Source organism: Mchenga conophoros, linkage group LG18, assembly GCF_057382185.1.
Source record: "Mchenga conophoros isolate Kocher_MC1m ecotype Shallow Benthic linkage group LG18, M_conophoros_male_GT1.1, whole genome shotgun sequence".
Lineage (NCBI taxonomy): Eukaryota > Metazoa > Chordata > Actinopteri > Cichliformes > Cichlidae > Mchenga > Mchenga conophoros.
Window position 1 is genome coordinate 24,608,604 of NC_140543.1, and position 15,734 is coordinate 24,624,337.

Here is a 15,734-nt window from a genome sequence, read left to right on the forward strand (position 1 = left end):
ACCAGTTAAGTGTAAGTGGAAAGAGAAGAAAGCAGAGAGACAGGACAAAAGACACACTATGGGAGAAAGAGCCAGAGTTTAATAATAACTAATGATTAAATACAGTAGTGGACAATAAACATACAGACTATTTGGGATTAAATGAAGGCTTTTCAGGGAGTTTTTAGGACAGCCTGAGAATAATGTATGACAGTCCAGCCTACCTTGGGATGTTCTGCTAGGTCTTGGCTGCAGCCACCTTCAGTTGCCACTTATTTGTGGGTCTCTCTGCCAACAGTTTTGTATATAATACCTGAAAGCATGTTCTGTTGGGTTGACTATTGAATAATACCACATCATTTTCTTTTGAGGAACTCTTTGGCTCATTATTCATTTGCACTGTGAAGCGCTGTCTTCATAAATGTATGAAGTGATTCTCAAAGTTTGGGCTGGGGACCCCTGGTGGGCTGCGAAGGTACTGCAGGTGGTCGGCAGCAATAACAAGTTCAGTTTGAAATTAAATCACTACCTACAGCTTCATATTTACAGTATTGGGGAGTAACGGAATACATGTACCGCCGTTACGTATTTAAAATACAAAATATGAGTAACTGTATTCCGTTACAGTTACCGTTTAAAAAGGTGGTATTCAGAATACAGTTACTTTGTTGAAATAAATGGATTACACTGCGGTACTTTCCTGTTTCATTTTGTCGCGGGTCAGGACTGTTTGGGTTTTGTTTGACAGCTACGTTCTGTTGTTCCAGGCGGCAGCGCTACGGTTGCCATGGTTACAGGGCGACGCTCTCTCTCTCTCTCTCTGCGACTGTGTGTTTCCTGGGTGAGAGAGCGCCTTTTCGTTGTTGTTGTTGTGCTAAGCTAACAGGCAGAATGCTACAAGCATAGCTCTAAAGAATGTAGCATCATGGCCAGTGTAGTCCGTGTTGCAGGGAGAATGGACTGCCATACACATTATGGGTCTGTGAGCGCGAGGAGGGAGAGAGAAAAAGGGGAGTGGAAAGGTTGGAGTTGTCATCGAGGAAAAACGGGAGCTGGAAGCATGTAAATATAATAATAACCACTTCAGCCAAGAAGAGTGCCTGACGAGCCCAGTTGTAAGTAAGCTATTAAGACTCGACTGTACACCGTGTTCGTGTTTTCCTCCGAAAACAATAAGTTCCGTTGGAGCAGCCTTTCAACGCCTCTCTCTGTCTCTCGCAAGAAAAGTTGACCCACACAACAAAGTAAAGCTATTTTTCGGCTACGAGCCGACAGGGACCCCGCCGTATTAGTCAGAGGTCCCTTTACTACAGTTCGGAGTCGCGGACCTTCAGTAATAGTAATAAATCACACAGCAATAGTACATTCACATTGTTGTAAAAAGCATGATAATCTATTAAGTAATCCAAAGTATTCAGAATACGTTACTGTCATTGAGTAACGTAACGGAATACGTTACAGAATACATTTTGAGGCATGTATTCTGTATTCTGTAATGGAATACATTTTAAAAGTAACCTTCCCAACACTGCATATTTATATTTAGTATGAATTAAAATTGGTAATGGTACATAGTTAGTTTGTGACATTAGTCATTACTCTGACATTTACTGCTCTTGTATTGAAGTTTGTGTCCCAGTGGCAAGTGGGTCACGCACTGGCCTTAACACTTTGCATGTGACTGGGTAGCATTAACAATTTATAACCAACAGTCTGTGTTGGTCATGAATGTTTTTTGATTGCATTTTTCAAGGAAATAAATGACCTTCTCTTATATTTTGATTAGTGTAATGATTTAAGATTGGGTGGAGCCTAATGGGATTTTCTGGATTTTAAGTGATATGTAGCAATCTTGATTTTGAAAATGGTTGAACTTGTTTTAGTGTCACTCTGACAAAAGATTTTTCTAATTTTAGAGATGTTGCACAAATGAATGAAGGCAGTCCTATATATTTGTTTGATGCGCTCACTCTAGAACATGTTGTGGTCAAAAATGAAACCACCTTGTTACTGGAGGCCAAGGTAATGCCATCCAGAGTAGGTATCTGATAACAGACCATATTTCTAAGATTTTTAGGGCCAAGTACTACAACCTCAGTTTTATCTGCATTTAGAAGCAGGAAATCAGAAATCATCCAGACCTTTATGTCTTTAACTAGAATCGTGTCATCTAGCTCTGTTGCTTAAAGCTGAGTGTCATCTGTATATGAATGAAAATATGGACACTTTTGCAGTGTTTTCTAATAATGTTGCCTAGGGGAAGCATGTACAATGTAAAAAGTACTGGTCAATGTTATACATGATTAACTTGTGTGTGAAGACTCCCCATTTACATAACCAAACTGTAGTCTATCAGTGCAGTGTAAAAGCAACAGTGTGTAGTAAAATCTCTCTGTAGTAAAATACTGAGGTCTAATAGGAAAACATAGAAATAAAGTTCCCTGCCAGAGGCCAGAAAATCATTCATAACTTTCACTAGTGCTGTGCTATGATGCACTAAATCTTGGCACAAACTCTAACTCTGCAGCAAGCTCTTTAACAACTACTGTTTCAAGAGGGGTCAACAGATTGATGGTTAAGGGGAAGACATTATTGAAGTAAACTAAGATATATCAGCAGTTGCTGTTCTTAAAAATGCATCTGTGGCATGGCTGTGACTATTTTTGTAATGGTTACATTTTTATTTGTAAATAACTCATGAAGTCATTACTAGTTAAGGTTAAGGGAAATGTTTGAACAGAGCTTGGATTCTGTTCGCCTGAATGCAGTGCTGAAGAGAAACCTAGGGTTGTTCTTATTTGATAAATAGTAAGATGTCCTAGCTTTAGGGAGGACTTTTTTAGAGCAACAAACTATTTGTACAGCCTAAATGAAGACCTTCTAAATTAGATGCATGTTTGAGAGTTATACCAAGGAGTACAAAAGAGTAAAGTACTTCTGGTTCTGATTTGTTGGGATGTTCTGCTAGGTCTTGATGGCAGCCGCCTTCAGTTGCCACTTGTTTGTGGGTCTCCCTGCCTTTGGTTTTGTATATAATAACTGAAAGCATGCTCTGTCGGGTTGGCCATTAAAGAATACCACACTGTTTCCTTTTGACAAACTCTTGCCTTGCTTTTGCAGTATGCTTTGGGTCATTATTCATTTGCACTGAAGTGTTATCTGATCACTTTTTAGTGATTTTGTCACGGACTAATGACGAAACAGGGCCAATCTGGCCACAAAACTGATTGTTAGTCAATCGTCCAGTTAATTCTGAGCCTCTGTATCTGTCAAATATCAAAAAAGGAGCTTTTTGGTACAAACCAAAGGGCAATCTTTAGTTTTTTTAGGCCACTGTTGTGATGTTTCATTTACTCAAGCACAATACACATTTATCAGATATACAGAATAAATAATGTATATACCTTTTTGTGTCAACTAAGGTAACACAGACTTATTTTTTTGCTGCAAATGAACTGATCATGCTCATGAGCACAGCGACTCTACAAAAGCCATTCTAAACAGGACAAAACTAACAGAAGTGAAGGTGGTATTTTCATTTTCAGGCCAACCATGCTGATTCTGGAAAATAATTTTATTATAGGAACATTTTTCTTTAAGTCAACAATGTTTACTCAAAAAGAAAAAGAAATGAAGTCACACAAATGTGCTAACACCTAATGACTTTGACCAAAACCGCCCTGACCAGAGAGGGTGGGCAAAACTACAGGGCACATTTACACTCTCAAGACCAATACTGTGGAACTGCCAGACCCAGACCACACCCAGTATCACACCAGTTAACCCAATACACAAGTTCTTTGCTGCATGCTGAGCACCTTCAGCATATAAGAACCAAGGTCTGTTTCTTTAAAGTCAAATCTTCCATTGGGAACTTTCAGTGTGTGAGCGATTTCCGTCCTTTCAACATCCGCCGCAGAATCACTTCGATGCCTCCTTGTGAGCTGATCCTTTTGATCCAGCCGTGGGTTCTCTTTCGTTTGATGTTTTTGGGCTGATACTCGGTGCCTCTTTTCCGGGTCCGTACCTGCTGGTACTGCCAGGGAACCTGCTGAAACACTCCTGAACCTTCAGCTTGTGAAGAAATTGTATCTGAAGCTTTGAAAACCTGTGTTCTAGCAGCTGCTCCAGGACCAATCCAGCTGCTGAACGATCTAAGGTAAGAGGTTCCAGTTAGGTCTGCTGTGGGAATGCTGTTGGAAGAACAAAGATTAAAATGTTGTTGAAATATGTTACTCTAATTTCAAAATTATGCCACAATAATACAGTAACGTCGTGCAAGTTGTAAATCCATTTATCATAATGAAGTTTATGTGTACGGTTTCATTTTTTCACAACAGCATTATATCAGTTGTACTGCTTCAATATTTACAATAAAGGGGCTAATTAAGAATTTGCAAACAAAATTTAGTGCAGGTTGTCTTAAAGAGTGGTGGACCGGGGGCAATTATAACATCTTTTACATTTTCCTTGATAGCTCACAGACTACGTGAAATATACTGGTCATATTTTCATAAAAGAAACACACACACTCGTGTGTGTGTGTTATTGTAGAGTATACATTCAAGACATCCATTTCTGTTTTTCCAGAAACTTTACAACAGTTCTAGCTTCTACAAAATAGGTTTTAAGTCTTTGTGTTGAGTTATAAGTGCATTTTACTTGAATACGATATTTACCTGGGACAATAAAAAGGTTCCATGTTAAAATCTTGCATTATAGCAAACAACACCTATATTTAGAGTAGGCTGATCAACCATAATGAGCATGATCAAAGAAAGTTGGTCCCGCTTTGAATAACAGATCGCTACAACTGGCCCCGGTCTCCTCTACATAACATATGCAAGCAGAATACTGTACGGATAAAATAACTTGTGCAAAAATTAGAGCAGAAAAGTGTTTCAGTCACCCCCCAAAACTGTTTTTCAAAAGTTCTTTATAGCAAACATTATTACTCTGTGTTTTTCCCCATGCCCACACTGCTTATTAGCAATTAAACGTAACATCGCCTATAAATGTAAATCAGTAGTGTTTGGTTTAGCCATTGCTTGACTAAATAGAAGTTCCCATGAGTATCTATCCAGGTTAACTGCAACTAGCCATGCTGCTAACTGATTACCAAGCTAGCTTTTCAATGTTAGCCTCATAAAGAAACACTGTTTGCTTCGGGGTTAACCTCGCGTGCAAATAACTTAAGTCGCTTACCTACGCACGTGAGTTAGACCACGCAGTCGGGAAAATGAGGACAGCATAATGTTCATTTTGAGATATTTAGGAATGTACAGATGACACCGACATGAGAGCAGTGAATGTCACAGGCAGGTCTGCTTCTTCTTCTTTGGTTTTGTTGAAAGACTGCAAAAGTGAATGCTGCCACCTACTGATCCCAGCGTGTAAGATCCACAGAAATGGTTACATTAAAATGAGGTATTTTTGGATATTACTCTGAGTCACGGTACAACTGCTTTGGTCCCGTTGGACTGACTTTTTTTTTTTTTAAGTTTTTACACAACATTTACGTTGGTGTAAGGTATTTAGCATTTGTATATTCTAACTGCTCTAATAGGGTGAATGACCCACCAGACATGTTATGAGTTTTACATTGCTTGTGCCAGGTTGAACCCCCTATCGCCTTAATTCAGCCTTAATTCTTCATGGCATAAATTCAACAAGGTGTTGGAAACATTTTTCTGGTCCATGTTGGCATGCGCATTACACAGTTGCTGCATATCTGTTGTTTTCACATCCATGATCCTAATCTCCTGTTCTACCACATCTCAAAGATGCTCTTTTGGATTGAGATGTGGTGATTATGGAGTACAGTGAACACACTGTCATGTTCAAGAAAGCCATTTGAGATTATTTGACTTTAGGGTGTATTATTCTGCTGGGTGCAGCCTGAAGATGGATACACAGTGGTCATAGCAATGAGATGGGCATAGTGATCAACAACAGTCATCTAGGCTGTGTGCTCAGTTCTTACTAAGCAGCATAAAATGTGCCCAGAAAACACCATCGTACCAACACCAGCCTGAATTGTTGATACCAGGCAGGGTGGATCCATGCTTTGGTCAAGATTTGGTAACATGTGTAAACTATGTCCTCATTTTCCTGTTCTTAGCTGAATCTGCAGTCTTCTGTACTGCTTCAAATCTTGGCATATTGTGCATTCAATAGTGCTCTCCTTCATACCTTGGTTATAAAGAGTAGGGATTTGAGTTACCATTGCCTTCCAATTAGCTCAAAGCAGTTCAGCCATTCTCCCCTGACCTCTCACATCAACAAAGCATTTTCTCTAAGAGAGCTGCCGCTTATTAGATATTTTTTCATTTTCAGGCCATTCTTCCATGTTTTGGAAATCCCAGTAGATCAGCAGTTTCTGAAATACTCTGTCTGACAATAGCAACCATTCTACTTTCAAAGTCACTTAAATGACCTTTCTTCCTCACTCTAACGCTCAGTTTGAGCTTGTGAGCTTTAGATGTGAGAAGATGTTTTTATAATAAAGTTTCTGTATAGTCTATCCTGGCATGCTGACTGAGGACTCCTTGAGCTGGAAGTGTAATTGCTGTTGAGTGCTCTGGTGGCCATCTAGAATGTTATATGTGTAATTCACCTGCATTTTGGAGGGTCTGCTTTTTGCATTGTTGCTATATTTTAATCTAAAACTTTAGTCATTTAACATTAACTTCAGGCTAGCCTTTGATGTAAAAGACCACCCTGTGATAAGACAATACACACAGAAGCAGAGATGTGCAAACACAAATTCTGAAGGTCTCTCTACTGACAGTCGGTTTCAGTACTTTTCCATAACCAAGCTGTTGCTTAAAGTCATCCCTTTGTGCAGTACATTATGATTACAGTGATGATGTTTCGTGAATAATCTGCACACGGTAGGAATCCTGAAAAGAACTGACGCACGTTTTGTTTTTAGGCCAGTATCAGTGATAAAGGCCTAATTTTTTAAAATTGAATTTTAATTGTCCAAAACACAGATACAAACAGATAAACCAATGATTATTTACGCCAAGCAATAAAACAAAGCACCCAGTTGGCTCACGGGCTCTCCGCCCAATAAACGTCACAGATTGCTTTCCAGTGACTGGCACTGGACTGTCACAGCAGCAGGCCTACCAATTTGCTATGTGAGTTCAAGAAGGGGGCACTGCTCGAAATGTGTTGGATTAAAACTGAAAGGTCACGTCTGTCCTTGGTGGTGAGGCAACAATAACTCGTTCTCAGGTGACACTTTATGATCATAGTCCGCAATCAGATGTGGGATTTGAAATAAGACCCCACGCAGAGCCCCGACTGTGGTCACGTGCCAGCCCAATTAATTTAGATAAATTAGCCGGACAGTCATTTTTATCATTTGTCTTCTTTTCAGCGCCCAGGCAGGACCACACAGTCTTTCCCCTTTTTTTTCTTTCTTTTTTTGCTGGCCTGTCAGCCCTAGCAACAAGCAAACAGGCGCCTCTCATTGGCCTCCTCAATATACAACTGCTTTCTATTCGCCCTCCCCACCGCCACTCAGCAGCGAAAATACCCGAAGATTGCTGCTGGTGCTGCGGATTCAAGGGCAGCAGGGCTGGGTAGGGTCTGGCCCGAGTGCGCAGTGGATGCAGAGGAAGCGAGAAAAACACGGGCGTCTGTTTTCGTAATGGGTATATCATTAAACTACCAGTGGCACTCTTTTATGGATGCATGCTTTATCTTCACTCCATGCCCCCCTGCGGTCTGTAATGACGGTCTAATTGGGCCAATAAGGAGCTTTTACTGTTTTGCAGCATCTCTAGCGTAGACAAATTGTTGCGCCAGATGCAACGCCGTTCTCGATACTGTGTGGTCGGCCCTTGACTGTCATCTTTGGGTGTAGGTTTCTCATCACCTTAATCATCAGTACTTCTGCAGGTAATGCAAATCTTTTGGTTTTGTTTTTGTTTTAGCTTTTTTTGTATTGCTCTGTGGCATCTGGATACCTGATGTTTACTGTGCAGCATATCAGCGCCAATAAACGGCTGCACGCATGATGCATGCATGCATTTCGCCTGAGACAGGATTAAAATAATAACAGATTATGAATAATACAAGCAGTATCATTCAAAGCGCACTATTTGTGAAGCCTAAAGCTGTTATATATATAAATATTTATATAAACATTTTTGGTGCGTATATTTGTGAGTATTTGAATCTTATTGCGATGTATAAATTGTTTAAAATAATAATAATAATGTGTTGTTGTAGGAGCCAAGCCGCTAAATGTTTGTGAATCAGGCGTTTTTAACATAACGGTCTCATGTTGAAAATATAGGCCACTCACTTCACGTGCATCTTGACAGACTGCGCCTCACTCTGCTAGACTCTTGTTATGGAAATGCAGCAGCACACAGTGTACCGAATGTGTGTTACTGTAAGAGTTGGCAGGCCTGTCAACCTAAATATTCTGCAATGCAGACACACAAAACAAACAACTTCAACATGGCTGAGTAACCTTCAGCCCTGACTTTGGTCGAGGTTGGATGTCGCGGAAACCATTACATTGCTCCCCACAGCCATGTTCCAGACCTGCTGGTGGGATTGGAGAATTGTAGGTCAGGAAGAGAAGCCCAGATTTAAGTGGGAGGACTGTTGGGTTTGTGCTGCTGTAGTTTGTTTTGTGCCGATCTGTTGATTGTCGGTGGCCATGTAGAATATTTTTTATCTATGTGTTTTTGGGTTTTTTGTTTTGTTTTATTTTATTTTTGCAGACTAGCATGGTAATAACCTTGCTCTTTGGGGAGGATTTTGCTTCTTGTGTTGATGTTCTGTTTTAATGTAAGGTGAAAAACTGGCACGTGCACAATATACAAAAATATACCTAAAGGATTTGTTTTTGTCAGATTTCCACAGACATCCACCAACAAATAATCATTCCCACTATTTACATTTTGTTTTTATATTTCTTTAAACCTGTCAAGGTACCAATCATTAAATATACTAAGCACCCAGCATGATTGGAAGACAATAAAGATGTAAACAACATGTACTATTTTGTACTTCTCAGTATACTTTGCCAAAACGCACAATAATATAGGGGAATGCACAAATATCCTACAATAATGCACATAATGCTAAATGGTGATGAGTTGCGAATGCAGCTCAACTCAAATGTTACAAGGGTTTTCAATTTGTGTGTAAAAATAAGGGTTCATTTTGCATCCAGTGAGATCACTTTGCATTCACACAAAAGTGTGCTGAATGATAGTGCAGATAATGCATACATAGTGCATAGACACAACAGCAGTTCCTTAAACAAGGAAACAAACAAGTAAACAATAAAGTCTCACCAGCTACTGAAGATGTGACTCAGCCTTGTGTGTTTCCTAGAGATAACTGTGTTTTGTATCAAAAGTGGGGACACTAACGTGTGTGTTTGTGCTGCTGACAGCAGACTGTCAAGCAGTGGCTGGACCTGAACGGAAACATAGAAACCAGCTCTCATCTCCCGCTGGAAAGAACGCAGTTTGGAAAACTGCTATCACGTTGTCGTGAGACACACAGTCCGCAGACATGTGTACAGTCATGCCCTCTGACTGGAGTTCTCTATTTATATATATCCTGATTCTGACCTTGTGAAATGGAGGGGTTATTAATAGCAGACATCTAGCTTGGCCTAGGTTTTTTACATGGTGTGTGGTGCAAATACTGCTTTGCAGTTGTTTGTTGAATGCATCAGAATGTCAAGCCAGGTGAGTCACTGAGGTGAGTGTGTTAGTAGAGACTTCAACAGCTCTGTTGGATATAATATGGCTATTGATTTTGAAATCAGAATCAGAATCAGGATCAGAAAGGGTTTTATTGCCAAATGTTGAGCAGGTTTACAACATTAGGAAATTGCTGCAGTGCTTCAGTGCAAACATACTGTCATAAATTGCGCTTAAATAGACATGAAAAAATAAAAGTAAGAATAAGAATTAAAAGTGCTACGTAGAAAGATATATGCATGAGTGCAGGTGGTGATCAGTGCCAAACATGGAATGATGTAGTGAACACAGCGTAGGGTCATGTGTTAGTGGTGGGAACAGTCGTACGTTTATTGTTCATGTGTCCAACAGCAGAGGGGAAGAAACTGTTCTTATGGCGAGAGGTTCTGGTGCGAATGGACCGGAGCGGAAATGTGTTAAAGTACCCTTTATTTTGGCGTACTTTCTTTCTGGCTCTGGACTGATGAAGGATAAAGAAAGCCTTTTCATTGTGTCTCTGTTGCTAGGAAACAGCTTGGGTTCAGTTTTGTAGGAATCAAGCTGGGTCCAATTTCTTGCAGTGCAGCCAATGCCATTGGCAAAGCACTGCAAATGGAACAAGTTAGAATGCTTGAATGTTTGAAACTGTGACACTAAATGAGCTGTGAAAAGTAGGGCAAGACATGAAAAATATTTTTTTCCCACATTTCAAAGGAAGCATCAGAGTACTGATATGTTTTATTTGTGTCTGTGTGATGTTGTTCCTGCAGGGAAACACCATGCTGACTAGCATCACTGAAGGGATACTGTGCTGCCTGACTGGGAAGACTGCCAATCTAGTCTTGCCCCTGGAGTCATCAGAACCCTCTGATGGTTTTGAGTATGTGGAGGTGAAACCTGGGAGAGTCCTGAGAGTGCGGCATATCGTCCCCGAGCGCCAACCCATAGAAACAGAAAAACAAGTTGCTGAAAAGAACAATGCAGATGTTGACTGTTATGATAAAGATTCTCCCATATCTAATAATGACGGCGACAGTGGCAGCATTGTCCACTGCAAGAGGAAGATCACAGTCTACCGAAATGGCCAGCTGGTGATCGAAAATCTCGGGGATGTTTTGCACTCTGAGATTCTGCAGTGTCAGGATGGGGATTTAGAGCCTTGCAGCACTGTAGAGGTGGAGCTTGCTGACTACAAAGACATAGCCTCTTCTCCAGACCCCAACCCTGTTCCTCCTCCAGTTCCTCCACCACCTGGGGAACATAAACCTGCTCCGCCTCCACGCCGCCGCCGTCGCAAACCCAAGCGCACAGTTTTAATAGACTCCAAGAGGATGATCTCGAGCTGCAAAGGAACGCACTCGGATGTAGCACTGTTCTTCGTGCATGGCGTCGGAGGATCTCTTGACATCTGGAGCAGCCAGCTGGACTTCTTCTCCCGCCTGGGCTACGAGGTCATTGCGCCAGATTTGGCAGGTCACGGAGCAAGCACAGCGCCACAGATTGCAGCAGCTTATACCTTTTATGCCCTCGCGGAGGACCTGCGAGCCATCTTCAAGAGATATGCTCGTAAACGCAACATTCTTATTGGCCACTCATATGGGTGAGGATTTGTGAGATGCTTGTGTTACGGGTCAGCTTAGAAAAGTCAGTGGCGTACAGTGATTAACATGCTGTACCTACCCCATTATATCTCTTCCAGAGTGTCATTTTGTACCTTCCTGGCGCACGAATATCCCGATCTGGTCCATAAGGTAGTAATGATCAATGGAGGGGGTCCCACAGCTCTGGAGCCCAGCCTCTGCTCCATCTTCCAACTGCCATCTTGTGTCCTTCACTGTCTGTCACCTTGTCTGGCCTGGAGCTTCCTCAAGTAAGATGCTGTGATGCTGCAAACAGTAGTGACACACTGTGACAGACAGATGTAATAGATAAATAATAGCTTGCTTAAAATGTTAACTATCTTTAAAATGTACAGGAAAGAGATTTTGGTAAAGTTTTTTTCTTTCTTTTTCTAATCTTCAGAGCTGGATTTGCCCGTCAGGGTGCCAAAGAAAAGCAGCTTTTGAAGCAGGGCAATGCCTTCAATGTGTCTCCGTTCGTTTTGCGAGCCATGATGAGCGGTCAGTACTGGCCTGAGGGGGACGAGGTATACCATGCCGAGCTCACTGTGCCCATTCTTCTGGTTCATGGCATGTGTGACAAGTTTGTGCCCATGGATGAGGACCAGCGGATGGCAGAGGTATATCACACCTTTATCCAAACAAGAGCTATTTTGTTTCATTTATTAGTTATTGTCTCATAGCTTTGGATTCGGATCTGTTGTAAGATTATCCATTTTGGCTCTGGTTTTTAGATCCTCCTGTTCGCTTTCTTAAAAGTAATCGAAGAGGGAAGTCACATGGTCATGATGGAGTGTCCTGAAACTGTCAACACCCTCCTGCATGAGTTCTTTCTATGGGAGCCTGACATGTCAAGAAAAGGCAGCAGCAAGACAGACACAGAGAAGGCGATCGCTGCCAGTGACACTCTTCACACGCTGAAAAACAGTAAACCTGTGAACAAATAACCATCAAGGCATAAAGTTTTATTAAAGAGCAAAGGAGAAGGCCTATTCTTCGGCAGTTGGCATGTATTCCTAAGGCTCCCAGGCTGAGAGCTGTTTAAAACAGGGTCACATCTTATGGATGTAGATGACCACTGGTGCTCCGAGATGAAGCGGGAAAGGACGTATGATGAGAGGGGCGGACGCCGATACACAGTCAGTTTCTGCTACGCTTTTTGATACCAGTTTGTCCTCCATCTCACCATGTTTGCAAACCAACACAAAGTCTGGAGGTAAAAGGCACCATGATTTGTGTATGAAATGTTTGTGGTGAAGAACTGACCGACGAGGCATAAAAGGCGTGAAACGCTGTTGGAATCGTCTCGCCTCCATCATATATATTCTGTAAAGTACTGCAGAAAAGAGCTCCTGTTCTACCTTAATAAAATGGCTAATTTATCCATTTTAACTCTGCTTTCAGTGGAAGAGAAGAAAAAAAAAACATCAAACATAGGAATCAGGGAGGGTGAAGAGCAATTTATAACAGAATAATTGTGTTTGATTAAATGCAGACAGTGGAAAAATAGATTAAATGCATTAAATATACTACACTGTCCATGTAAAATGTGGATAATAACTGTGTCACATGCTTACATAAATGACAATATGATTGAAGGAGAAACACACACATACAAAAATATTTGTACCATATTGTTTTGGAACCACATTCACACAATATGCAGTGTACAGCATCTCAGACACACAATCTGACTGATTAACAAATGACAGAAGCAAGTAACTTTCCTTGCACTAAACTCAAAATCAAAAATGCTATGCGTCAGTATTAAAGTGTAACGATTTCATAGTTAATATTAAAACATAAAACAAACATCAAAGCCGAGAGAGATTCTCTTCCAGATTAACAGCCATTGCCTCGATACCATACATATATACACACATATATATATATTATCCTAAGGATAAAAAGTACTGAGAGCCTGCATGAGTTCAGAGTATGGAAAGATATATACACAAGGGTTGTTTCAGACAGTTGCAATATATTGCCATAAATTCCCAGCACAATTGTCTTTTAATGAAATGGTTCCTCTCAGTGTGTAAGTATTATTATTGTTTATTTATTTCTGTTTTTATCTTGGTGTTACAGCAGCAAACTGATAAAATGTTGTCTTAAGCTAATAACTGATCGCGAAACACGTGTGCGTTACCTAACCCTGCTGCTCCCCGTCCACCCTACACTGTATATCTACTCATGTCGGACTGAAGGAATGAGCAGGACGTGCTGCTCGCTGTTAGACATTCATTCGTGAATGTTGCTTTGTCTCATAGTGGGACAGTAAAGTGTGAATAAAAGCACAGTCTGATTCTCCCTGACAGTGCTTATCTGTTGACTGGATAGATTACTGTTATGTGTAACAGAGGATGTAAGTCAGAGGAAGCCCAAATATGAATCTGCCAAAGGCGAAAAATCCCCTTAACCTCCTAAGACCTGAACTCTTCCACGGCATGCATTTTTAGTTTCTCTTTGATATTTGGACATATTGGGGCCCGATGAACGTAAAAACAAAGAATTACTAGATTTATTTTTTTTTTACCTTATTTTTGTTTTTAAGAAAAATAAGAGCCACATATGAGCACATTCATTTAAAATTTTCTCGTAAGTGGATATCAGGACCTTGTAAAGCAAAATTGAGTATTTTGGTCTAAATAACCCAAAATGTGATGTCCACATATGTGGACGCAGGGTCCTAGGAGGTTAAGAAAAAAAACAACAAAAAAAGGGACTTTTGTGCTCTTCATGCTGGTCTGTTATATATGCATTTTAAGAGAGAGTGCAGATGCGAGATGACTGGATTTATGCAACAGGAACAAATGAACAGAAATAGTTTGGGAATAAATGGAACCGGCTCTAAAACATTATATATTCTCTATGGACTTTATAAAAACCAACAAGTGCTGCTGATGCAAAGTACTGTATGTCTCTTTTGGTGTAAAAGGTCAGTAAAACTGTATGGACTACAGGGTGCACATGTACTTCTCCTTATGCTAAAAGTGTGCATATATAAATTGTCAGTGCTCATATGTGCTATATCTTTTTGTGGTTAACAAAATATGTTAATGTTATTGTGGCATTTATTCAAGGGAATCATATTATATGCACTGCCTGAATGTAGATGCATATAACATTATATAGCCTATTAAAACAATTGAATTCAGTGTATGAATGTGCCTTTCCTGGCATGAAATAAATCAGATGTTCCCAGTTAAAAGGTGTTTGTTTTCTCTGTTGAGTGCTGGATATGATTCTTCCTTCTCATCTTCTTCTTCTTTTTCCTGCAGCGCCCTTTAGGGGTCACTGAACATCTGACTACACCTCACCCTCTGCTTAGTATCCTCCTCTGTCACACCAAACCCTCTGCATTTCCTCCACATGACCTTGCAAACCGCCTCTTTAGCTCTTGCTGTGATCCTTTTGTCTCAAATGACTCCTAAACTCGTCTCCACCCTGCCTGCACACTCTTCTTCATTTCTCTTTGGCACTGTCCATCACTTTGAATTGTTGACGCCAGGAATTTAAACTCATCCACCTCTACTGTACTTTTTTAATCTTTTCAACCTTTCTACTTTGCTCAATCACAAACTTGTCCTATAAGGATTCATTACAAATTCGAAAATGGAAGTGGGCAATTTGCATTTTACTGAAGAAAAAATCATGTTTTTTTTCTTGATGAAAAAAAATTATATTTTTTTCATCAAGTTTATTAAATAGGGGCCTGCAAATATTCCTAAGGCAATATACTGAATGGACACATATTAGCTCAATCCTATTCTTTTTCTTAAATGACCATAGAAATGCATTTCTTATCTCTGGACAGCACTTTTTATAAGCAGTCATGAAAAAAATCTTATTTTAAAATGTTTTGTCGCTCCTCTGGTGTTTCTGTCACTTTTGTGAAACTGCAGACTGGCATCAAAATGAAAAAAATATTTTCTATTTTTCAAGCAAAACCAATCTTTAATTTAACAAAATTTCATACACTGGGTCTCAGCTTCTTCTTTTTTTGACAGTTAATCGTATCAAATTTACTTGCGCCTCTTTGGCTCAACTGCTTTATCTGAATGGGGTGAAGCTTTACGCAACTCATTTGCTACAAGAGCAGGAAAAACTATTTGAATTAGGAAGAAAAGGCAGTCGCTTCCTTTTATTTCCTATTTGCATAGGTTAGGAACAGTTTTCTGGACGAGCTGATTTGCATCACTGAGAGGTCAAAGCAGGGTAGGTGCCAGCTCCAGCTGGATAACGGCAGCAGTCTTGAATTCTGAGCTATTCAGATACTACATTTACAACTCTGATTCACTAAAAAAAAAACAACAACAACAACAGCACAAAAAAATCAAACATAAACTAGTTTTCTGCACCAAATATTCTGATAATATTCTAAAAACTTTCTCCATCTTTTTTTCTGAGAGAC

The 15,734-nt window shown here is 40.2% G+C and overlaps 2 protein-coding genes across 2 annotated transcripts; one reads left to right on the forward strand and one right to left on the reverse strand.

Moving 5' to 3' along the window:
* Positions 1 to 3,551: 3,551 nt before the first annotated feature.
* Positions 3,552 to 5,344, reverse strand: mrpl34 (mitochondrial ribosomal protein L34). The gene is made up of 2 exons (XM_085254056.1): positions 5,185 to 5,344; positions 3,552 to 4,172 (listed from the first exon to the last, which is right to left on the reverse strand). The coding sequence occupies exons 1-2, from the start codon at positions 5,238 to 5,240 to the stop codon at positions 3,857 to 3,859; spliced, it is 372 nt and encodes a 123-aa protein (XP_085110182.1). The 5' UTR covers positions 5,241 to 5,344; the 3' UTR covers positions 3,552 to 3,856.
* A 2,146-nt stretch (positions 5,345 to 7,490) lies between these two features.
* LOC146553856 (protein ABHD8-like) lies at positions 7,491 to 14,531 on the forward strand. The gene is made up of 5 exons (XM_085254981.1): positions 7,491 to 7,890; positions 10,472 to 11,301; positions 11,401 to 11,571; positions 11,724 to 11,940; positions 12,055 to 14,531. Exons 2-5 carry the CDS (start codon positions 10,481 to 10,483, stop codon positions 12,265 to 12,267), a joined length of 1,422 nt encoding a protein of 473 aa, XP_085111107.1. The 5' UTR covers positions 7,491 to 7,890; positions 10,472 to 10,480; the 3' UTR covers positions 12,268 to 14,531.
* The last annotated feature ends 1,203 nt before the right edge of the window (positions 14,532 to 15,734 follow it).